General features: G+C 43.6%; 1 protein-coding gene across 7 annotated transcripts in view; it reads left to right on the forward strand.

Annotated features, from left to right (window-relative positions):
- RUNX1 (RUNX family transcription factor 1) overlaps window positions 1–16957 on the forward strand; it is a 520192-nt gene extending 503235 nt beyond the window's left edge. For 4 of the 7 annotated variants that reach the window (XM_085621323.1, XM_085621319.1, XM_085621320.1 and 1 more), the window contains 3 exons: window positions 4161–4322; window positions 7834–7923; window positions 12101–16957. In XM_085621323.1, the coding sequence (XP_085477449.1) occupies window positions 4161–4322; window positions 7834–7923; window positions 12101–12594 (746 nt within the window). In that variant the 3' untranslated portion in view covers window positions 12595–16957. The remainder of the gene's footprint in view (window positions 1–4160; window positions 4323–7833; window positions 7924–12100) is intronic. The other 3 variants (XM_085621321.1, XM_085621324.1, XM_085621325.1) reach the window with 1 other exon arrangement.
- The last annotated feature ends 4679 nt before the right edge of the window (window positions 16958–21636 follow it).

The following is a 21636-nucleotide window of genomic DNA, read 5'->3' on the forward strand; positions in this document are numbered from 1 at the left end:
AGCAAATCCATCTGTATCCTTTATGCCATTGTTTGTTCTTTTTTCCTACGACTGTATTTTGATTGCATCTTGATTAGTACATCTCTCCGATTCCTCTTCTTTGCGTATCATTTAATCATACATTGGATATAGTTGCATAAACACTCAAGGTTGTTGCCGCCGTGTCGAGTAAGATCAGCCACAACGGAGTTAGAAGTTTCCCTACAGATTGTTCTTCTGCAAGGCCAGTCTGTCCTTCCTTCGAGCCAGCCACACCCCCAGCCCCACAGCCCCACAGCCTTTCTGCGCCACCCTACTGACAGAAGTTCTGCTGCTTTCCCACAGCTCAGGCCTCCTCTGCTCGGTCTATTCGAAAAGGCAAGTGAGGTTACAAGAAAAAATTAATTAAAACTGCTTATCATACGGGCATAAAACAAGAGACAGCAGCAGTGTACTCTTTTTCACCGTCAGCCGGTAGAATAACCAGGTAGGATAATGCACCTGATGCAGAAACCTGTATGTGGCCTGAAGGGCAGGATTTTGAAGCCTGTCCCTGTGGGGTCAATAAAGCGAGCTGCCAAGAGTTGGGAAGTAGTAAGAATGTTTATTGACAAAAAACAAATTGAGAGGCTGGGTCTGTGGCGTGAGCAACCCCTGTTTCCCACTCATTCCAAAATGACCTGTCTGGGCAGATGACCTTGAACCCAACCCCCTTTCAAGAATGAATCCTCTCTTATTCGAATTCTCGGTACCAGACCAGTAAGGTGAGAGGCTGGGCCTAGTAGTTCCGGGGGTGCGGGGCTCAGTCACTGTGCTCATTGTATCATCAACGTAAACCAGGGGTTTGCACCAGGAGGTGAAGAGTGCTGTCGCTGGAACCAACACACCCCGTCCAAGAATACATCCGTCACATCTTAAACACAGACCATTCACTGCCTTGCTGCCTGCTATGTGGGGGATAGTCCCCTTTGTAGAATTAGCCACTGAGGCCTGTCAGACCCATGACTGCAACTAAAATACACTACTGTAATGTGGCACTTCCACCAAATGTGCCCTAATCCTGTAAATCTCCCAAAGCCGAGCACCCAGCGTGGACACTGAACCCCTAAAATGGCACCAGACTTCACTGGAACTAAACAGGGTACACCGTCTCCCTGCAAAAAGCAGGTATTTGGTTCTCATTCTAATATTTATTCGCAGAGCAATAAAGTAGTGCAGCAAACTATATGCAGTACACAGTAACACCATGCACTTCCCATAGGTCATTTAATCCCAGCAGTATAATTCTATCTGTTGTCTCAAAGTGTTGACCCGTCACATCATTTGTGCAGGTTTTTTTCTACATGTTGCTGCTGACTTCACCTGCCAGCGTTCGTAGGACTATAAACACCCTCTTTTTACATTTTTCATGAAATAAGAGCTACCGTGCCCAGAGTGCTTGGTCGCCTTACAAGTCTTTACATACTTTTTAAATTCCATCTAGTATTGGAAGCCGCGGCTCCAGCATTTTCATCACGTTTGTCCTCCATTGTCTGGGGGATTAGCATATTCGGCACTGGCTATGCACGTGAGAGGATTCCAGGTGTGATCCTGGGCATGTTTCCTTATGAAACTCGTTGTACCAGTTCCCAAGAATATTATGAGTGTAGCATTGCCATCCCCACCAGACACAGACAAAGGCGCGTCTATTGAATCCTTGTCCACAGTGACACTAGCAATGTCTGCGAGTCTGTGACTGTCAAATTAAAACCTGTGGCTTTATCCCCCTCCCACGCAAAAATATTTCTCAGAATATTCTATAATATTTTCAGAATTCCAGGAAATTGTGCACAATATTTCAAGGAATGTATTTTGTCCATTTCACCCTGCTTCAGCAGAATGTTGTGAAATGACATTTCCTGTGTGGTCCCACAGCTTGCCAATACATAGGAGACTTGCCCATTTGCAAAGATTAATAAAATACAAAACGTTCCAAGGTCCATTTTCTGATTGTGGAGGGGCGAGATCCAGTGATGTTTTAAGGCACGGGCATAGTGGGCAAATGCCCAGGGCTCCACCTTCCAGGGGCCCCTGAGAAAGGAAACTTTTTTCTGTCTACTTCTCTGCGCAACCTTTAACTTATAATTCAATATTGTTTGGCATCGTGTGGCTTGAAATATGAGATAATTGATAATTAAATTCAAAGTTGTTCCATACAAGGGCTCCCAAAATATTTTTGGACCAGGGCCCTCAACATCCCCGAGATGACACCGGCGGGATCTACTTAAGGCCTTGGTAGGGCGAGAAATGGCTCAGAAGCTGTGAGAGCAAAGAAGTTGAGTATCTGCCAGTCCAGACTTGCAGTTCCCATGGAGAGGGCGAGGCGATGTGAATCATAATTCTGGAAGGCCAATTATGTGATTTCCTGTGCATCTTGGACGCGTCGCGGATACTGGTCTTGTGTTTAAGGAAGCCCTGGGGCTAGCGCTTACCGACTGCCTTCCTGCCTCGGTCTTCGCCAGAAAGTGGCAATGCACTACTTTTCTGCGACTACTTTACGTCCACGCTGAAAATGGCTCCCTGCAGAGGCACACCAGCCTAGCCGCTCACTGTGCAAATGTCTGGAGCTTGCTTTACATAATGGCAAGGCACGCCGTTGGCATGTCATTACCTCACAATTAACAAGTATTAGTATTGCAATTATCAATTGCTTAATACGGAAGTGTTAAAAGGGTTTAGTCTAATTGCCTAACTGTAATCGAGCAAATTGCCGCCACCCCAGCAGCGGGGATTAAACCTTCCCGCCCAGGCAGCGACATCGATGGTCTTAAAATGGCGGCGCAGGGTTTGAAGGGGCGCGTGCCAGCTGACCTTGGTTTCCTAGACGTGGCTTTGTTTTAGGGTGTGCTGCTGCAGGCTTCACTGCGCTGAAAAAGTCCGAATTGCCACACTGTTTTCAGTAGGATTGCACAGATGTCATTCAGTGCCCACCGGTTTTCCTTTGTAAAAGATTTTCTTTTAGCCCTTCTTTTTCCTCTAACTTTTCTCACTGTACACACATAAGGAGATTGTGTTAAGGAAAACATCTGAATACACAGGCACCCGGCTTGTCTTGCATGTAATGTAGTACGTAAGCCCCTCTTTCCACAGGTCCTAAAGAAGCCCCCCAAAGGGTTTTAAAGTGCAGAACCGCATCTCTTCCAAAGAAACAGGAAGTGACTGTGCAGTGCAGTGCAGCGCAGCCCGAGCCGCAGGGACAGATGTTGTGTTCTGTTATTCAAGTCAAGTCAAAAAGTGCTTTATTCGAGTGTTATTAGCATTTGTATAGCGCTAAATTCCAATGCTCTATAGTGCTAAATTCCAATGCTCCACAGTGCATTCTCTTACCAAGCAATCTTTCGTATGGGGAGGACCTATCATTGGACACTGCCTGTTGTTTTGTTGGTATTTAGTTGTGTGTGGTTAGTAGAAAGTGTATTCACTTTTAGCTTCCGAATGGTTTGTGTAACATTTTGCGGTCCAGCAGCTTGCACTGTTCACAAGGTCATACACACAATTGGTGCTGGCAGTCTGATCTCCAAATTCAGGCTTTCCACATCTGGCTTGCCACCTTGCTGAGAGGTCACCAGACTATACCCCAAAGTTCTGAAGACACCCCAAGGCAGTAGATTGCTTCTTCTCTAGTTTTCAAGGAGTGTACCCCTCTTCTTGTCGCTCTCCTTCGTGAATCCATCCAGCTCAAATCCAGCTGTGTCTGACCTGAACTCTTTTGCCCTCCGGCTCTTTCCTGGGGGGTATTTGTTTACTTCCATATCCTCTCCGTCCTCTGAAGCCGGCAATGACATGTTACCACCATATAGAAAGACAAAAAATGCACAGTAGGAGAGTGGTTTTACATAACACTTAAATATACAATTTAAAAAAAAATCCTTACCACTTATTTACATTAACATGTTTTCAATATAAATATTCTGTTGTTTTTTTAAAAGAAAAGGACCGTCCTCAAAAAATGCATCCTTACTCCCAATCCTGTGTGCTTATCTTTACGCCTTCGGTCTCTATACATATCTTGTGGTGCTTTAAGAGCAGTGCAAACACACACCTGCAACTTTGCGCTGTTTAGTAGAGCTACATTTAAATGTATATATTAGGCGTTTAAAACAAACATTAACCATTCTGTTTTTTTTTATTTCTGTTTGCAGACACAAGGCAAGTGCAGACATCCCCCCCATGGAGTTATGATCAGTCGTATCAATACTTGGGTTCAATTGGCAACCCCGCTGTTCACCCGGCTGCACCCATCTCTCCAGGGCGAGCCAGCGGCATGTCTGCCCTCAGCGCAGAGCTTTCCAGCCGGCTAACAGGTAAATGTTCACTTAATGTTTGTCCTGTCTACACTCTACAGCATTATCTTCACATAATGTCACAAGCCCCAAAACATAACCATCTGCAGGGAATCAATGTACATCCCCTTTAAACACCCCTCAGCCATGATCTAAAAATTGGTGTGGTCCACGGGTGAAGTCCCCATACCATCTGGCCCCTAAAATGGCCCCTCAAAAGAGGCAGATTTATACTAGTAATAATAATTCCTATTTGTAAAGGACAAACATATCACCCCCCTTAAGGGTTTCAAGGCGCTGGGAGCTGTCGGGGAGATTTATTGAGCTATTGCCCAGAGTCACATGATGCTGAGCTGCCGCTGGCGCGGGGGATCGAACTGTGAACCCGCACTCTGGAGACAGCCGCTCTTGCCGCTGCGTCACACCTCTCCCAATTCATTCTGTGTCTCAGGGCAGTTCTTTGCATGATCCTGGTCCTCAATGGAAGGAAGGAAGAAGGGACGGATGGATGAACAGATAGATGTCTATAACGATTGATACATGTAATTGCATTTATAAAGCATTTTTTACCTACGATGAGGCATTGAAGCACTTTATGCAGGGCAGCACGCTGCTCCGAAACTCAAAGTTGGTGGTTAACTTAGTGTCATCGGTTATTGTCGGTTTGTAGTAGAGTACATTAATAAGAGTTAGGTGTGATCCTTAGAGGTACTGGGGAGGCGGGGTGCAATGTTTGGCAGGGTCAGTAGATGCGCGAGAGGAGGTTAGGTATTGATAGGTTGCAGCAGCATGACTTTCAAGGAAGGAACGGATGAGAGATTTGAAATGAGCTGTGGGCAATTTGCAGAAACACATTAGTAAAGATTAAGGCACATCAGTGCTTCCTCCTCACTTCGTGAGTTCCACAAGAAGCTGAAGACCTGGCTCTTCTTATAAGCACCTTGGGTACCAAAAAACTACCCACCTGCCCACGCACCTGGATACCCTCTTAGGTGATGAGTGCTTCATACAAATCAATATAACATAACATAGCGAGGAAAACATACACGTGACCCAGAGAAGGTTGTGCTCACGGAGAGGAGGGATGGAAAGAATGGAAGAGAAAGAGAGGGCCATTTGGAAGAAAAAAGGACAGACGACAATCAGAAGGTCTGGTCAGTGTTCATGCTGTATTTTAGAAATATAGAGGATGCTTTTTGAGATAGCATGCATGGACTTAAAGATAAGTGGGCAGATTGAAACATATAGGGGCTTATTGACATGCCCCTTGCGCCACCAGTACATCCTCTTTTCCCATATTAAAAGTGATGTCCCAGCAGTGCAAGGGGCTTGTAAATAAGCCCCATAGTCTGATGGAGAGATTTAGGGATACATGTACAGAGGTCACAGCACTAATGCTGCCACTGTTTAAGGGTTCTCGACTCGAGGCCTGTGGTTTATCACAAGACCACTGTTTGTGTCAGTATATGTTAACATATCCCAGAGCTCAGATTGAATCTAAAAGAAGACGCATTCTGAGTGCAAACATTGTTCTCGCTCTGCACAGGCAGACACGCACACCATGCATGTGTGCCAAGACATACACCCACACTCTGAGAACACCACTCCAGACAGATCCCACACCCTGCTGAAAGGCTTTCTCACCTAGCGCTGGCTTTGTCCTTCTTTAGCACAACTTGGCTGCCAAGTGCCTGCGTCATTCTGATCTGAGCCCTTTAAGAAGTGCATTATCTGATAACGATTCCTAATCCTTCATTAATATCTGCTCACCCTACTGAGGCTGTTCCCATCATTTGTCATGTTGAGATGAGTTTAGGTGTTGGCAAAATTGCGTTGCCACCATTGTGAGAGAGGGAGTTCATTCTCTGGCATTGACACAGCTTGTTTTGTTTCTTTCTCATATGTAGCATGTGCCAATTGTGAAAGTGTTTGGCTATAAATCATCGCTTATAACTACTGCATTAAGAGGCGATACCAATGATTCCTCCATTAAAAACGGCCTCCTACCTTCACAGCACCTCTGTAATGAAATCCACCTTGGTGCTGTGTTCTTCCTACTTTTTTGCTCTGGACAATTGTGTTTTTTTATGGCATCTGTAAGGGCGGAGAGGCACCAGACACGTGTGCTTTGTTTAAAAGGATAAGCAGTTTTATTTCAAATTCTCATATCTGTCGCTCTGATGCATAGAGTTTCAGCCCACTTGCACAGAGTGCAGAAGTGGGTTGCAAGAGTGAAAGGAAATACTTTCTCCACTTACAGTTTAAAAGGTAAGAACCTTTCAAAAGTGCATATTTTGTGTAGCCACGCTGCAGAGCATATTCCCAAATCTGTAATATGGAGTAAAAACTCAAATTGCTAACTTTTGATAGGAAAGTGCTAGCAAAATAAATTTGCAATGCATAAGTAACCTAGTCCTACAACCTCCACGTGCAATATTACCACATAAGTGCCTTCCATTTCTAGTGGATACATTTGTAGGGTATTTCTGTTGTATACCTTACCCGTGCACAAGGCAATGACGTAATTCTCAGCATGTTTAACAAGGGACAAAGCAAGCTTAATGCCCCAGCATCTACTGTATCATTTTATGTACACAGGGAATTGCATGTGTGGGCAGCGTTTATGGAACCAAGATATGCTCAGCAATGTGCCCCGGGGCATAAGGACCCCTTCATTTTTAGGTCGAGCATTCGAGACCTCTTGTATATACTTTAGTATATATTTATTAGGTCGAGCATTCGAGACCTCTGTATATACTTTAGTATATACTTATAAATGTATTTACTTTGTGGGCTCTAGAGATCAGCCCTAGGACTTGTCTACTTCCGCTTCGGAACTTTTTTTCTGTTCATCTGCCTCTATTTAACTGTCTTGATATACAACGACCAGCAGAGGTCAGTAAAATACCAGAATTGTTTTCTGCTGAGGGACTTTCTTTTTTAAATTTTTCTGGCAACTGCCTCTATTTAACTTCCTTAATAGAAAACGACCAGCAGAGGTCAGTAAAATACCAGAATCACTTTAGCATTCTCTAGAATCCAGTCCATAGAAATCGTCTTCCACGAGCACCTGTAGACAATAATATTTTTTTCAAATCTTGTATGTTCAGTGATATGACCACCAAAGGCCCTGATTTTATATTAAAAACAGAGCTTTGAACTATACAGTTTCCAGCTGAAAGGCAATATTTCTCTTCATGTGTTCCTATACCTGACGTGTCACGCAGTTTGGTGCTTACTTTCCCTCCATGTTAAAGAATAGTATATGTTTCAGCACCCAGGCTAATGTGCTGCATAGCTAAATACATATAAGGTGCCAAAGGCGAGACTGATTGCATTGCAAATGCTTGTTTTTTTATGCAGAGTTGCTGACATGCCAACACTTCAGTTTGCTAATCTTGACCGGCTGCATTTATCCAACCATTGCAAAACACTTGACGCTCACTGTTGTGATGTTCATTGAAATCACACACTTGTATTGCCTTTTTTTGCTAAAACCCATTTTCCACACATTACTTCCCTCTTTCCTTAGGTGACCCAAGAAACGTTGGGGTGGGGTTTCCAGATTGGATCTCACAAGAATGCACCCCTCTATACTATTTAGAAAGAAATGCACTGAAATGTAAGCTTTTAACTGACTTAAAAGTATTGCATCGGTGGTGTGTTTTGGGGGAGGGCGTTGTGCTTGCTCGAGAACCTGTCGAACTGGGATATATTTCTGTATTTTGAAATACATCCATTTTAAAGGCGAGGAGATATGGGAAGACTTGGCTAGAGTAAGATGCTTCTCGCCGTTTGGTACCAGAGATTCTTATGCATGGCTCGTTGTATTGTTAAACACATCTACACATATGCAGTATCCAAGGTCAAGAATCTGAGCGTAATCATAGCATAACTCAGGCTTTGATGACAGTCACACTATCAACCTTTGGAGTGGTAGCCAGCAATCGCAATCCTCCATCTACTGCGTGAATCCCATGCCAGAGACAGCACAGGTCTAAGGGACTCCTGCTTTCATAGACACAGTGTCATTATTCCCTGATTCGCTGCCATTAAACCACTTTCACTGCTTCTACACGATAGGGCCTATTACGAGTCTGGCGGCCCGAGGACCACTAGACTGGTGGTGGCGGTCTTGCGACCGCCCCATTGTGACCCTAGTAGTTGTGCTGCCCTGAGACTGCCGACTCCACCAGGGAACCGCCATTCCCTGGCGATGATGCTGTGGTCCAGAGGCACCAATATGCTTGGCGGGACCACCCCAGTCACTACATGTGCTCGTCCTGTGTGCATGCACAGAAAGTCCAGCACGGCATGGAGTTTTCAGTCCATGCCTTTCTGGAACTTCCTTTGACTTTCGCATTGCAGCGCCAACCACCGTGGGAACACCAGAGGAAAAGCCCACTTATGACTTGAAAAGTCATAATAGGGTGTGCAGTCTCCAGATGGGTTTTGGTGGTGCAGCAGCGAGGCGGTAACACTGCCGCACTGTCAAACTTGTAATAGGACCCTATGGGTTTTTCAAAGTCCAACATTTATTTTTTCACGATACTTATATATTTCTTGCAAACCTCGATCAAATATGGGAATATTGTGACCCATATACAGTTGGGTTTAGCATAAACATCAGGACTTTCACAATGATTTTGATATCACATAGCCCCATTCTCACCAATTCGCACACGTGTCATTTTCTTTACCTTTGTTCCACAAAGAGGAGCCACACAAGGTATACAGGCCCACAGAGAATACCGGGCATGTGGCTCTTCATTTCAAGCAGGAGATTTAGCCAACAGAACAAGCGAAAGCAAGTAAAAGCAGCTGACATGGCTGGCCGACGTCAGGCAGAGATCAGGAACACTCACATTGAATAACAACAGCCGTGGCATGTTAATTCAATTTACTTTTGATCAGCTTTGTCAGTTTTCCTTTCCTCTTTACCTCGAAGCCTTTAAATAGCCTCTGCTTTACCTTTGTATTTTTTCTTCTCACTGCAAGCCCCTGCTTTCCCCATGCCTTTTCACATGTGTTTACTGCTTTTGTCTCTGGTTGGTGTCCTAGTGTTTGACCTACAATGTCTGATGAGAGAGTTATTGGCTTCAGATGTCTTCAGCCCCCACAAAACAACGGTGGTTATGCTATACCGTTCGCACATCAGAAACTTGGTCGAAGTAGGAGGATGGGGGAGTAGTAGGATGATGTGAAGTAAAAAAAAAAAAGGACTGTCCCAGTGGTGGTGCTCACTTGGCACTGGCACCCTGCCACCACGTCCTGGTGTGAAGTCCCAGCACGGTAAGTTTAGGAGAGAAATGATACTGAAGCACACACAGGTCCCAACAGTTCTACGTCAACAGTACATATCAGCAAAAGTTTATGTTTCTAAATATTCTTGGCTTTATTCTTCTTCAGATCATCGTACAACACTTTTACTGGTTTCGGCCACGGACTACCGCAGTGGGGCTTATCAAGGACCTCACAGAACTATACTATTGCCAGACTGGCATGTATGGTGTAGATACTTATGGGGGGGCGTTTGTTTTGGGTGGGAGGCATACTTTATCCTCCTGGTGGGATTGTGGAAGTAATCCATGGTCACCTTATTATATGATATCAAGTGTTTTTGGGGCTCCCAGGGATTATTGGTGCCCCAGTTGCTCAATCACTTGAGCTACCGGACATTTGGATGGCAGCGAGCAGAGGCTACCAGAATAACTTTTAGATTCCACCATACCTGTCACAGTGGAATGGTATAGTCTATCCAACCTGACATTGAACTGGATATTACATGGATATAGCCTTAAAAAAGTCTTGTAGACTAAACACATGTCAGCTGCCTTTTTGAAGATGTGTAGTATGTTGTACAAAGATCTGAAGAAGAATAAAGCCAAGAATATTTAGAAATATAAACTTTTGCTGGTCTTTACGCTGACGTATCATGGTCTGATAAGAATTGTCGGGACCTGTATGTGTGCTTCGGTACCATTTCTCTAACATACTCTCCAGCCCAACATTAGGGAAAGATGCTCACTATGAGTTTTCACTTATCGATAGTGGCTGCCGGTTGCCATCACTGCGGACTCTAGTAGCTGAGGTGATGATGAGTATGACGGCCTTGCGGAAGTGCCTGACACTGAGAAGTCCTGTAAACCTAATCACCAGAGGATGAAGTTTACAGCACTTTTCCTGCACGTGCCCCTGAGAGGTGAGCCCACCCACCCTATCATCCACTGATCCCCTGCTGGTCTCTGTACTAACTATGGTTTTCAGGCAAGTCGTAGATAAACCTCAAGGCGTTTCCAGGTCCAAATATGCCTTCCAAGGTAAGGTGTGCATAGGGGCGGCACAAGTTGCCATAGGTAACAGACCTTCTATGGATTCTGTGAACAGAATGAAGGTGTTTTTCATTCTGAATTCTGTGTACCTAATTATTTGAGAGATTCTGAAGTACAAACCATACCAGGTGGGCACCAGCGTTCAGGATGTAAAACACAATCAACAATTTGAAATGGTGACATTAGTGAGACATATCATGGGAACTGATGGTCAGTTTTTTTAGTTTCAAACAAATGAAAACAAACGTTTTCAACTTATTTGGTTTATGAAATTGTTATCAGTATGACAACAATAATGCCCATAAAACGTGATATAATTGAGCAAAGACGGAATTTGTGATCATTTAAAATAAGATATGAATAAAAATGCTATTTAATATTAACATATAGAAAATATACAGAAATATGGAAAGGTGTTGAAAGTTGGTAAAAATGTAAACAGATAGTGAATTACTTTCATTTGCCTAATATTACTGGCTTTTTTTAAAAAACATAAGTCAAACAAAAAGTTTTAAAAGTATTGTGCTTATATTGTCAGCAAAACAAAATAGAAAAATGTAGATAATATTACCTGCTGTTAATCCATCGAGCAGAGGCCACTGCAACAACATTATATACAGAGCACTTTACAATACTTGGACAGGTTGTCCGATGCTTCTCTTAAATAGTAATTTTCAATTTTCATTGTAATGTTTAATTTACAGAATTGTTCCTCAGTGAAAAATAGTACGAGACTCCGTATCTTCGCAGGCATTCCACCTGATGGGGATCACAATGTCATTTTTGAGACATACTTGTGATGATCTGAGCATACATGTCCATTCAGGGTTCACTTTGGATGAAAGGCAGGGAGTAATTGGCCATTTCAGCAACCCATAATTGGGGTTTAAACCTTTGGGTTACGATTAATGTGGGCTAAATTTAAAATAAATGCACCAAAGATCAATGTTAAAACTTCTGAAATATCACAGAAAACCCATTAGTCATTTGGTCTCACTCACACCCTGTGCAAAATAAAGGCACCTAACATAGGCCCTGTGGGTCAGAGACCACATCAGAGCAACAACCATATTCCCTCTCTCCACAGTCGCAATTTTCAGTATAACTGGTAATAGGTACAAACATTATAGAAATGTTTAAAAGCATGGTCCTCTGGAATTCAGAGTCCAGAGGGAATAGCCATAGCCCTGAATTCAATCAATGTCAGGCCACCACAGAGGAGTTTATGTGCATTACCATGTTTAGCCTACAAACACGCATGCGCTTTCATCAGCTTCTACAGTTCCCACTGCCAAACGCAAATGAATATAAGGACTTCTGGTCTTGGCTCTATAAGGTTACTATGATGACTAACATTGCTCTAATAAATTAACCAGTATGCCAATCAAATAAATGTTGCATCTTTCAGTGTATTCAGTAAGATCCATGCCTGCAATGCTCACCCATCTTCTTTGTTTCCTTCAACAGGTGCATCTGACCTACAGGCCTTCAGTGATCCACGGGTAGGAATAGACCGCCAGTTCACAACACTTCCATCGATATCTGACCCTCGTATGCACTATCCCGGAGCTTTTCCGTATGCACCAACCCCAGTCTCTACAGGAATAGGAATCGGCATGTCCGCCATGACCACTGCCACAAGATACCACACCTACCTTCCGCCGCCATACCCAGGCTCAACTCAGGCTCAAGGCAACCCCTTCCAGGCCAGCTCGCCTTCCTATCACCTCTACTATGGCACATCTGCAGGATCCTACCAGTTCTCAATGATGTCAGGAGGAGATCGGTCCCCTCCACGCATCCTTCCCCCTTGCACTAATGCTTCCACGGGATCCACCCTCCTGAACCCCAACCTCCCAAACCAGAACGATGGCATAGACACTGAAGGCAGCCACAGCAATTCCCCAACCAACATGGGCACCACAGCAAGACTAGAAGAAGCCGTGTGGCGGCCATATTGAATTATCCAGTTGCAAAGCTGACATTTTCAGGGAGTTTACTTCCTTCATCAAGTGGACATGTTCGATATGATGAAGCATGGAAAGATTCCGTCAGGGGAAACATGACTGCTTCTAACCTGACAATGCTGTGAATACAAAAAAAGATCTTTTTTTTTATCTTCAATCCACTTTTTGCCCTACTATTATATTACAAGAAGTTTGGGGATTTTTATATACTTTTGTTGGGGGTAGGGGAATTTCATCTTTCCTTGCAGCTGATTTTGTTTATTTTGGCACCTTATAAATTGCTACGTGAAATTATGAACATTTTTAAAACAATGTTGCTTGCTTTTTTGTGAGTTTTTTAGCCGCTGAAAGAAATGCCCCCTTTCAGTGAGATGTTATTTAATTTTGTGGGCCTGCTCCTGTTTTCCATTTTTTACTTTTTATATTTTTGTATGCAAATTGCTACAGCCGAAGGTGATTTCCAACTACTGTACTATCATGCGGAGTTTTTAGATATTTATGCAAAGTGTTCAATTTTTCTAATGTGCTACTATCATTATTTAAATGTGCTCGGATTTGAAAACAAATATCAGTCAAATGGGAACTGCATTGAAGTAAAGGGCTGGCATTTTTTGATTGATGGATATGGTGGCATCACAGATGAAGAGGGGAATTGTTTACGTTTGACATGCATGTTTTTTAACTGGAAATGCCGCACTCAGCATAAGGCTTTTCCAGGGATGTTGGTAAATGTTGCTTTCCAAAACAGCACTGATTTATTAGTTTTGATGGGGCCCTTCAAAAAGTCAGGTAGACAGATGTGAATATGGCTCCCCACTGATACAGGCCACTCCCAGGGGTAAAGTGTAGTGACAGGGGAATATAGATGTGAGAAGTGCTGGTACTCTCCCATTAAATGTATACCAGCAGTGCTGAGAAGTGCAGGTACTCTCCATTTCAAGTAGAAGTGCAGGTACTCCGTACCGGACAGTACTAGCCCATTTAAAGAACTGGCTCGAGAGAGAATTGGTAACTGTAGTGTTAGCTCTAATGGTCCTAGGTAAGATAGGACATAATTTATGTTAGCACTCTGAATGAAAAGCTCAGATTGGCAGAGCCATTCAGAATGCTTAGAATGCTGGCACTAACTACTGATTTTTTTCCATAGTCTGTCTTCAGTGACAAGGATGTGAAGCAGACAGAGGCAGAGGGGTGGTTATTTACCTGTACTGGGTGAGTTTAGGGAAGCCGACATTGATAGTCTTACATCTCAACTGCTACCAGGTGTTAACAGCTCTTTATTGCCCTTCAGCTCATCAGGTGCTCTTCACTTGGGCCGCAATGTCAGGATAAGTAATTAAGAAGGGTTAACACCTTCGGCAGAGGGCATTAATCACTGTCAACTTCCTGAGCAGAAAACAAGAACACAACTATCGCGACCATCACAAATTTAGGCTAGGAGGATGTAGGGATTATTGTGGCAAAACCAGTTCACACTGTGCATACACAGGCAGGGGGCAGTGACAATTTGTTATGTATTTTTAGGGGCCCTGTAGAGTGGTGTTGGGTTGGTTTGGTTCCAAGAAGGCCCTTCATCTAAGGAATGTACTTAACAGAGCAGAGGTCTGCCTGTAGGCAGAGTTGTGCAAGCACGCGGAAGAGCTGTCTGTGGGACAGTATCGCTGCAGGCGGGACATGCATCTTTTAATTAGGCTTGGGTGGAGTTTGTGGAGTTCCGCTACATGAAGTGACAACAAAACTCCACCACACTATGCGGAGTTCCGCAAGAGTAAGATTTGTCACGCTGCTCACCCTGTTTTTTTAGAGCCGGGTGATTGTAAAACCAGCACGAATGGCACCGTGTGCAGCGCAACAGGGCACTGCTCCCTTCAGCCTCTCAATGCAAGCGGTAGCGACCTGCCTTGACCGCATGCATTGAGAAATCTCGCCGGTAGGTGTTCTGGAGTAAGATTTTTCTCGCTCACCAACATAACATTGGCAAGTCGTGGGAGACGATAAACTCAGCTCGGCTGATTTTTTGGAACACCCTTCTCTACGCGGAGCGGTAAAAACTCTGTGAGCAGAATTTCACACCCAGGCGTATTTTTAATGAATGGTCAACACTGATTGAAGTTTGTATACCAGCCTTTTCGGATCTAACTCAGGTAGACTCTGTTATTCCATATCCCACCTGTGTGTACAGCAGTCCAGCACCTCCTGCACGTTGGTGGTCCTCCCTGGCACCTTGGGGTGGTAGATGTGTCAACTTCCACATAACTCAGTTTTAATAGGAGAAAGGCCATTTGGATATTTTTATTTGTATCCTCAGTTCAGTGTTCAACATATACGTAATTCTTTTAACTAAGAAGCAATGCATCATGTCTAGAAGTGATGTAACGAGTGATTTAATAAGGGAAGCTGTAAAAACCCAGTTAGTCCCCAATTTACATTACTGTCTTGGCCACCTGTGGCTGCCCACCGGATATCCTTTTTAATAATTGGCACTGAAATGCACCTGGCTCCTTTTACCACACATCCAATGCAACGAATCAGAAAATCAATGCACATAGAAGATGAACTATACTGGAACATTGCCAATGTCAACTGGAAAATAGCTGATTCCTCTGTCATATTAAGAATGACGGCTGGCGAGTTCCACTGTCCCAATAAGAGAAACAGCTGGCAGATTCCACTGTCCTAATAAGACAGACATTTAAATATTCCATTGTGTCAATAAGACAAAAAGCTGTCGGATTCTCGATTCCACTGTCCTAATAAGATGGACAGTTGTTTGATTCCACTGTCCAAACAAGACAGACAGCTGGCGGATTTCACTGTCCTAATAAGACGGATAGCTAGCCGATTCTGCTGTTCCAATCTGAGATTCAAGCCCATGATGCAACACTGATCGCAAGGGGGCTGTGGTGTCACAAGGACCATTCATTTCACGGCACAGAGCTGAGAGTTTGGGCGTTCTGTCTTTTATACATACCAATAACAAGCAAGCATATCGTATGTCCCTGCATGAAATTCCACAAAAGCACTATTTTATTTTAGGGAACTTGGTTAAGTGTGGCGGTTGTACTACTCTTGAGCACAAACGACTCGTGTTGATATGTTTGTACTCCGAATATGAGGAATGTTTATTTAATGTACCTAGAACTAGTGAAAATAAATATTGCAGGTCAACTCTGAAGAATATTTGAAAGCAGGACTTCAGATCAGTGTTTGATAATACGTTTTAAAGAAGGATGAAATTTAAAAAAAAGTCCTCGGCTGCTGGCAGCAACACGGCTGATCTTATTTAAATCATGTGTTTTTCTTCAGATTGTTTTGTTTATTCTGTATATATTTTGGCTTGTTTTTTTTGTTAATCATTTTGTATCAATCAGATGCAGTAGCACTTTTGGCATACCACCTGATACCAGTCAATAGATTGAGTGAGGCCCTCCCTATGTTCAACTAGACAAGGTTTTTTTTGTTAGTGGCAGCAGAAATAGAGAATGTTTTCTCAGAAATTATGTATAGAAAATAAATATAAAACCTGTTTTAAAACATCTCCCATGTAATTCATGCACATGGCCACCAGATGTCAGGGTTGTCTTTTAAAGTCCACATTAAAAAGAAAACATTTTTTTAATCAGAAATATTCACACATCATCTCACACAAAAAAAATGTATTTTTATGCAGAACAGATACCACACAAAGTCACCAGTGAAGTGCCACAAACCTTCTCTCAACTATAGTACATGTCCATCTTTTGAACGCCCCTTAAATATTTATAAAATATGCAACAGTGTTTGTTTAATGGACAGTATGTGTCTCTGGCTACATATTTTTCTCTGGATAGGACATCATTTTGTTACGACGTTTCCTTATTCAATACAGTTTGCATCCTCTCATTGGAAATCTTGCCAGAATAGTTCCTTCTACATCTGAGAATTGTTTATTTTTTCCATTTTTTATGCACTCGGTGTTTGTTAGTTGCTCTCGTTTGGGACTAACGAAACCTACCTGTCATTTTCTTTATTGTTACAGAAGCGTTACAGCAAGTTATTGTATTTATAAAATGTAAATAAATTTAACGAGCTTCCGCGCGAATTATTGATAAAGCTTGTACCTAATTACCATCTCTTCTGTTTATGTTTTTTTCATGATATTTGTCTATGTATTTCCTCAAAACTGTTTCAATACTGCTTCAGTTTCCCACCCGATAACAGATTAAACAGCCGAAGACGTTTCATTTGTTTTTGTAAACTTTGTAAAAATGTCTTTCGCATGAAACTTCACTTTTTTTCCTGAGGAAGTGAATGATTTTTCAGTGATCCATGGGTTATTTATTTTATTTTGTCAAATAAACTTTGTTTGAAATTCTAACTTATGAATCTTTTTGTGCAAAGCAGAGAAATGCAAAATGATTGCTGATTTTTTTACAATGTGGAACTCACACACAATTGAGTGCCAGATTCTGGTTCAGAGCAGTGAGTGAGAAGGGGCCAGCTAATCTTTAATATTGGCTAATGGGAGGATTTGGATCCCTGGAAATTCACAAAATGTGCAATTGTTGCATGCAATGCCTGATCCATGGTGCAGCAACTGAGTTTGGCAGGGTGATTGATTTATAAAGGTAGAATAGAACGGCCTAGCAAATGAATTGTTTCGAAAGGTAGGGTCTGTACCAGCGGCGGCTTCTCTATTAAGGCAGAGGAGTCTTGCTCCGCCTGCTGTAAGCGCAGCAGGTACACACAGAATAATAAAATGGTCCTTACCATTTATTATTCTGTGTGTTCCAGCGATTGCGCTAGCGAAAGCATGATGGTGGGGTAGACAGGTTCCTGCGTATTGCAGGATGGCTGCTTCAAGTGCTCAGTGCACATGACAAATTGTCCGGCTGTCTACAGCTGGCCAGTCTGTCATGCGCACTTCGGAACCTGCAATCCCAGTGCTGTAAAACACCAGAGGGATTGCAGGCACCCAACCTCAAAATGAGTGCTGGGCTAGCCTGCGTCAACCAATCCTGGACCTGCTCTCATGCTGAAAACAACATGAGAGCAGTTCCAGGATTGGTTGGATTTGCATGCAGAAAGTAAAGCACCTTCCTTTCCTGCTCGTCGGAAGAGGAAAAAGGCAACATATCATGAGTTTAACGACGCACCACCGATTTTTAACATTGTTAGCCGCACCTGGTCTGTACTACCCTGTCAAATGTGTTGTTCCAGGAAGCATGCAAACTGTCGGTCAATAAGATTGTTTGGATTATGAAACAGCTGTGGTATCAGTATAAAAATGTGTTGATTCAGGGACTAGTTGGGATCAGGTGATTTAATTGATTAGGAGAGGAAACATAGAGCCAGTCTATGGCTAGGACAAGTTGATGAGCTGAGCTATGAAGTATGTAACAAGATAATCCATTTGGTGGATTCAGGGCATGGCCTGTGCCTGGATTGGTTGGTTCACATAACAAATGTGGAATACGCCTATTGCACTGGATAATGCAAGTGACATACATGAAAAAAAGGCAAACAGACTGTCTGCTTTGAATTAAATAATATGAAACCAAACTACCAGACTGGCTGATTCAGAACACTGACACACGTTCTGCCTGTCCTAATGAGTGATTAGGACATATACTTGTACCAGGATTGGGATCCTCCTCAGAACTAGATGCAACTGGATCCACATAGGAGCCAGACAATGTCATTTGTTATTTCAGAAAGGAGATGTATTATGTACAATTGTTTAATTTTGTTTGCAAAAAATAATGTTGTTTCCTGTTGGGTTCCTGTAGCACCATTGTGTTTAGAGTCATTGTTGATTAATTAAGGAATCTACCATAAGACTAGTCTCATAAAATTAAGGTTGATTAATCGCATGTAACTGAGTACTTCTTTCAATATATCTAACAACCTCCGACAACTAATAGTGGATTTGTGAATAGTTCATCCGGGACACACGCATTTGCATGTTTTACCTCGGTTTCTGCCCTGTGCTGAAATCCTGTCATGCGTGATTTCTCGCTCTATTCCACCTTACTTTTTAGGTCTCGCAGGCGCTGCATAGGAAAAAGACCTTTAGCCATCGATGCAGTTTGTGTTCCAAAAACGTGCACGCGTTGCATTGCTTTCAATGCCAACGCGTGCACGTTTGGCGATTCCATTGCGGGAGCGAGCTTTAACACCATTTGTTTGTAATTAACTTGCAAACACATGGTGCCCCTGGCTCGCTCCTGCAAGGGAAACGCTTTGTGTGCTCCCCTCAACCCTCCCACTTTTAGCGCGAGGTGCGCGCTTGTTTGAGAAGCTACGAAGTAAACCTTTAAGAGAACTTATAAGAGACCAGTATCAACTGAGCCCCCTGACAAGGAAGCGAATTACCAGTCTCTGAAAGCTGAGCAGTTTAATGAACGCGTACCTGGAAGCTGCCTTACGGGCATCACTGTACTGCAATGTAAAGCTGGTGATTAAGAGAATGGTTAGCAAGGTTACCATGGCCACAATACACAAAGATCACATATCTATGTCACGACTTGCACTTACTATGATGCCATCTGGCTCCAAAGCCACGTATTCCTTTTCTTTGCTTGCGATCCCCTAGCAAGCGATTTGCTTTGTGGTTACCACTGGGACAAATGTTGGGTGAAGACATAGCCCATTACGTCATCGGCATGCTAAATAGCGGTTTGAAAGGATAAATGCTATCACAATATGTTGGCAAAAATACTCTCATGTGAGGAGTTAACAGAATTGTTTTGTTATGTTTCAACAAAAACAAACATTTGGGACCTTATAAGTGTTTAACCATGCAACAGTTGGTGTTGTTGCACCAAGGATATTCTGCTGCATAACTAAATACTTATAAGGTCCCAAAACGAGACCTATTGGCTATGCCAATGCTTGTTCAATGTGCAGCTGGTTTCATTTTCAGGGGTTGGTTCTGCAACCAGCAAAGTGTCAGTGTATGCTGTATGCTTCCTTTATGCCCTAACTCCCTTTTGCTTATCTTATTTTGATTAACAGAGATGTGTCCACACCGTCCTCCCATTTCTTTTTTCCCCATTCTGTGCAGGGGGCCCAGACCCTAGTTTTTATTGTCCGCTCTGCTGTGGTGCAGAATCCCAAGATGCAGTGCAGGCAGTGAAGTGACCAGAGGTGTGGTGTGCGTAGTGAATGTGCATAGCGATGTAACCATATATTACCCAGCTGCCACCTATAATGGGTCTTACTGATGGTTTGTGAAAATTTTACCAATAAGTGGAACATGGAACACACTAATATTCTCAAGAACATGTGATAATTATCGCAAAATTAGCTTAAGGCAACTCTTCACATCGCAGGAAAATAATGCCGTGTCAACGTTGTATTCTCAACACGGCGGTACCATGCGATAGTCTCACAATAACACGTCCAATGACCGTGGTAAAAATAACGCGACGCCTAAAAAACGTGAAACACGAACGCGAAAAAAGCGGCGATGTCCCAAACCGCGAAACAAAATCCAGCAATATCCAGCGACAGCCCTGGAATTCCCACGCGTCATGCGGGAAAATGCACCAGAAAAGCAGAGAAAAAAATGTGAGAGGACAATGTACGAGTACAACCTCACATCCGTGATGTAGTACAAATGTCCACTGTCCCACATCAAAAAGGCATTTTCTCACAAACAGCCACAATGTACATTGTCATGCAGTCCGTATGTAAACTTCACCAATGCGTAAACATACAAGGAACACACTGTGAAACTGCATCTCCTCATTACATTGCAGAGGGACTATCAACACCCCCTGCAGAGCAATGATGTCGTAGACGACCTCCAGGACAACGACTATGACATGAACAACCTCCAAACCCCACCTCCAGTAGCAGGGCAGCCCAGCACCATCGAGGAGAGCCCACCCCCTGCACGGACCACACAGCAGGAAGCACCCACCACCACGTCTGGCTGCCAGCACCTCACCTAATAACACATGGCATTCCAACGCCGTGTGTTAGACTGAAAGAGCCAACTGAACAGGTGCGGGTGGGGTCGGACTCATGGCAGCCAAACTAGATGCCATGCCTGGGTTTTTAAGTCCCATCATGGACCACTTACACTCCCCAACAGACACCCACCGTCCACCCCATTCCCTCCAACAATCCATGGCTGTCGTCGCTGGAGTCATGACTCGAAAACAACTGTTCAGTCAGAGTGGCTACAGTGATGTAATCCGTGATTTGGGAAACATAAGGAGGGTCATGGAGAACATGGAGCAGATGCAGGTGCAAAGAATGGCTACCACGGCTACACACGAGAAAGCTGTAGATGGGATCTCCCATGCCCTGTAGATCCTCATCATGGGAGTGATGGCACAAGACAGTGCGCAGATGAATGCTGCTGCTACTTCTACATCCACATCTCCGGCCCCTGATGTGTCAGTGTCACACAGTGCTGCAGACCAAACACCACCACCCACATGTGAGGCACATGAAACCTCAGAAGATGAAGATGAGTCTGCCTTAGTGGTAAGAAGGAGGCAGTAGCACCCATCTCTGCCATATGGCTTGTTTCTGCTTGTTTCTGCCCTCTCCATCATGCTCTGGATTAACACCTTCCCACTGTCCCCCGATACGTTCAGCGACACTAACCTTGCACCTCGACATGGACTGACATATATTCTTTGCAAATCAATGACACAACAATCAGCCTGCGGGCTGGGCTCTTCCCCTTCCGAGTAACTTGTCAATTCCAGAGGACTCCGGCTGGCCCTCCACGGGGCAACATTGTAAAGTGGTGTCTGCATGGCCCAAGACTAAGGCAGCATCAACACTACACTGAACCTGAATAATACAAACTAATACACACAGATATGTCATGTCTATGGTTAATCAAGTATGAAAGCCTGGACGAATGTAGGGGAGTTCATGTTGCTCAAGTTCATGTTGCTCATGTCGTGGTACTTGAGTCACAGGGTGCATCCCTGCATCGTGGTGGTACATATCTGACACCAAAAGAAGGCCTGTTGTCAACTGTAGGTCACAAATGACAGCCTATGTGTAATCATTCTGGACACATGTGAAACG

The sequence above is a fragment of the Triturus cristatus genome, chromosome 8, assembly GCF_964204655.1.
Source record: "Triturus cristatus chromosome 8, aTriCri1.1, whole genome shotgun sequence".
NCBI lineage: Eukaryota > Metazoa > Chordata > Amphibia > Caudata > Salamandridae > Triturus > Triturus cristatus.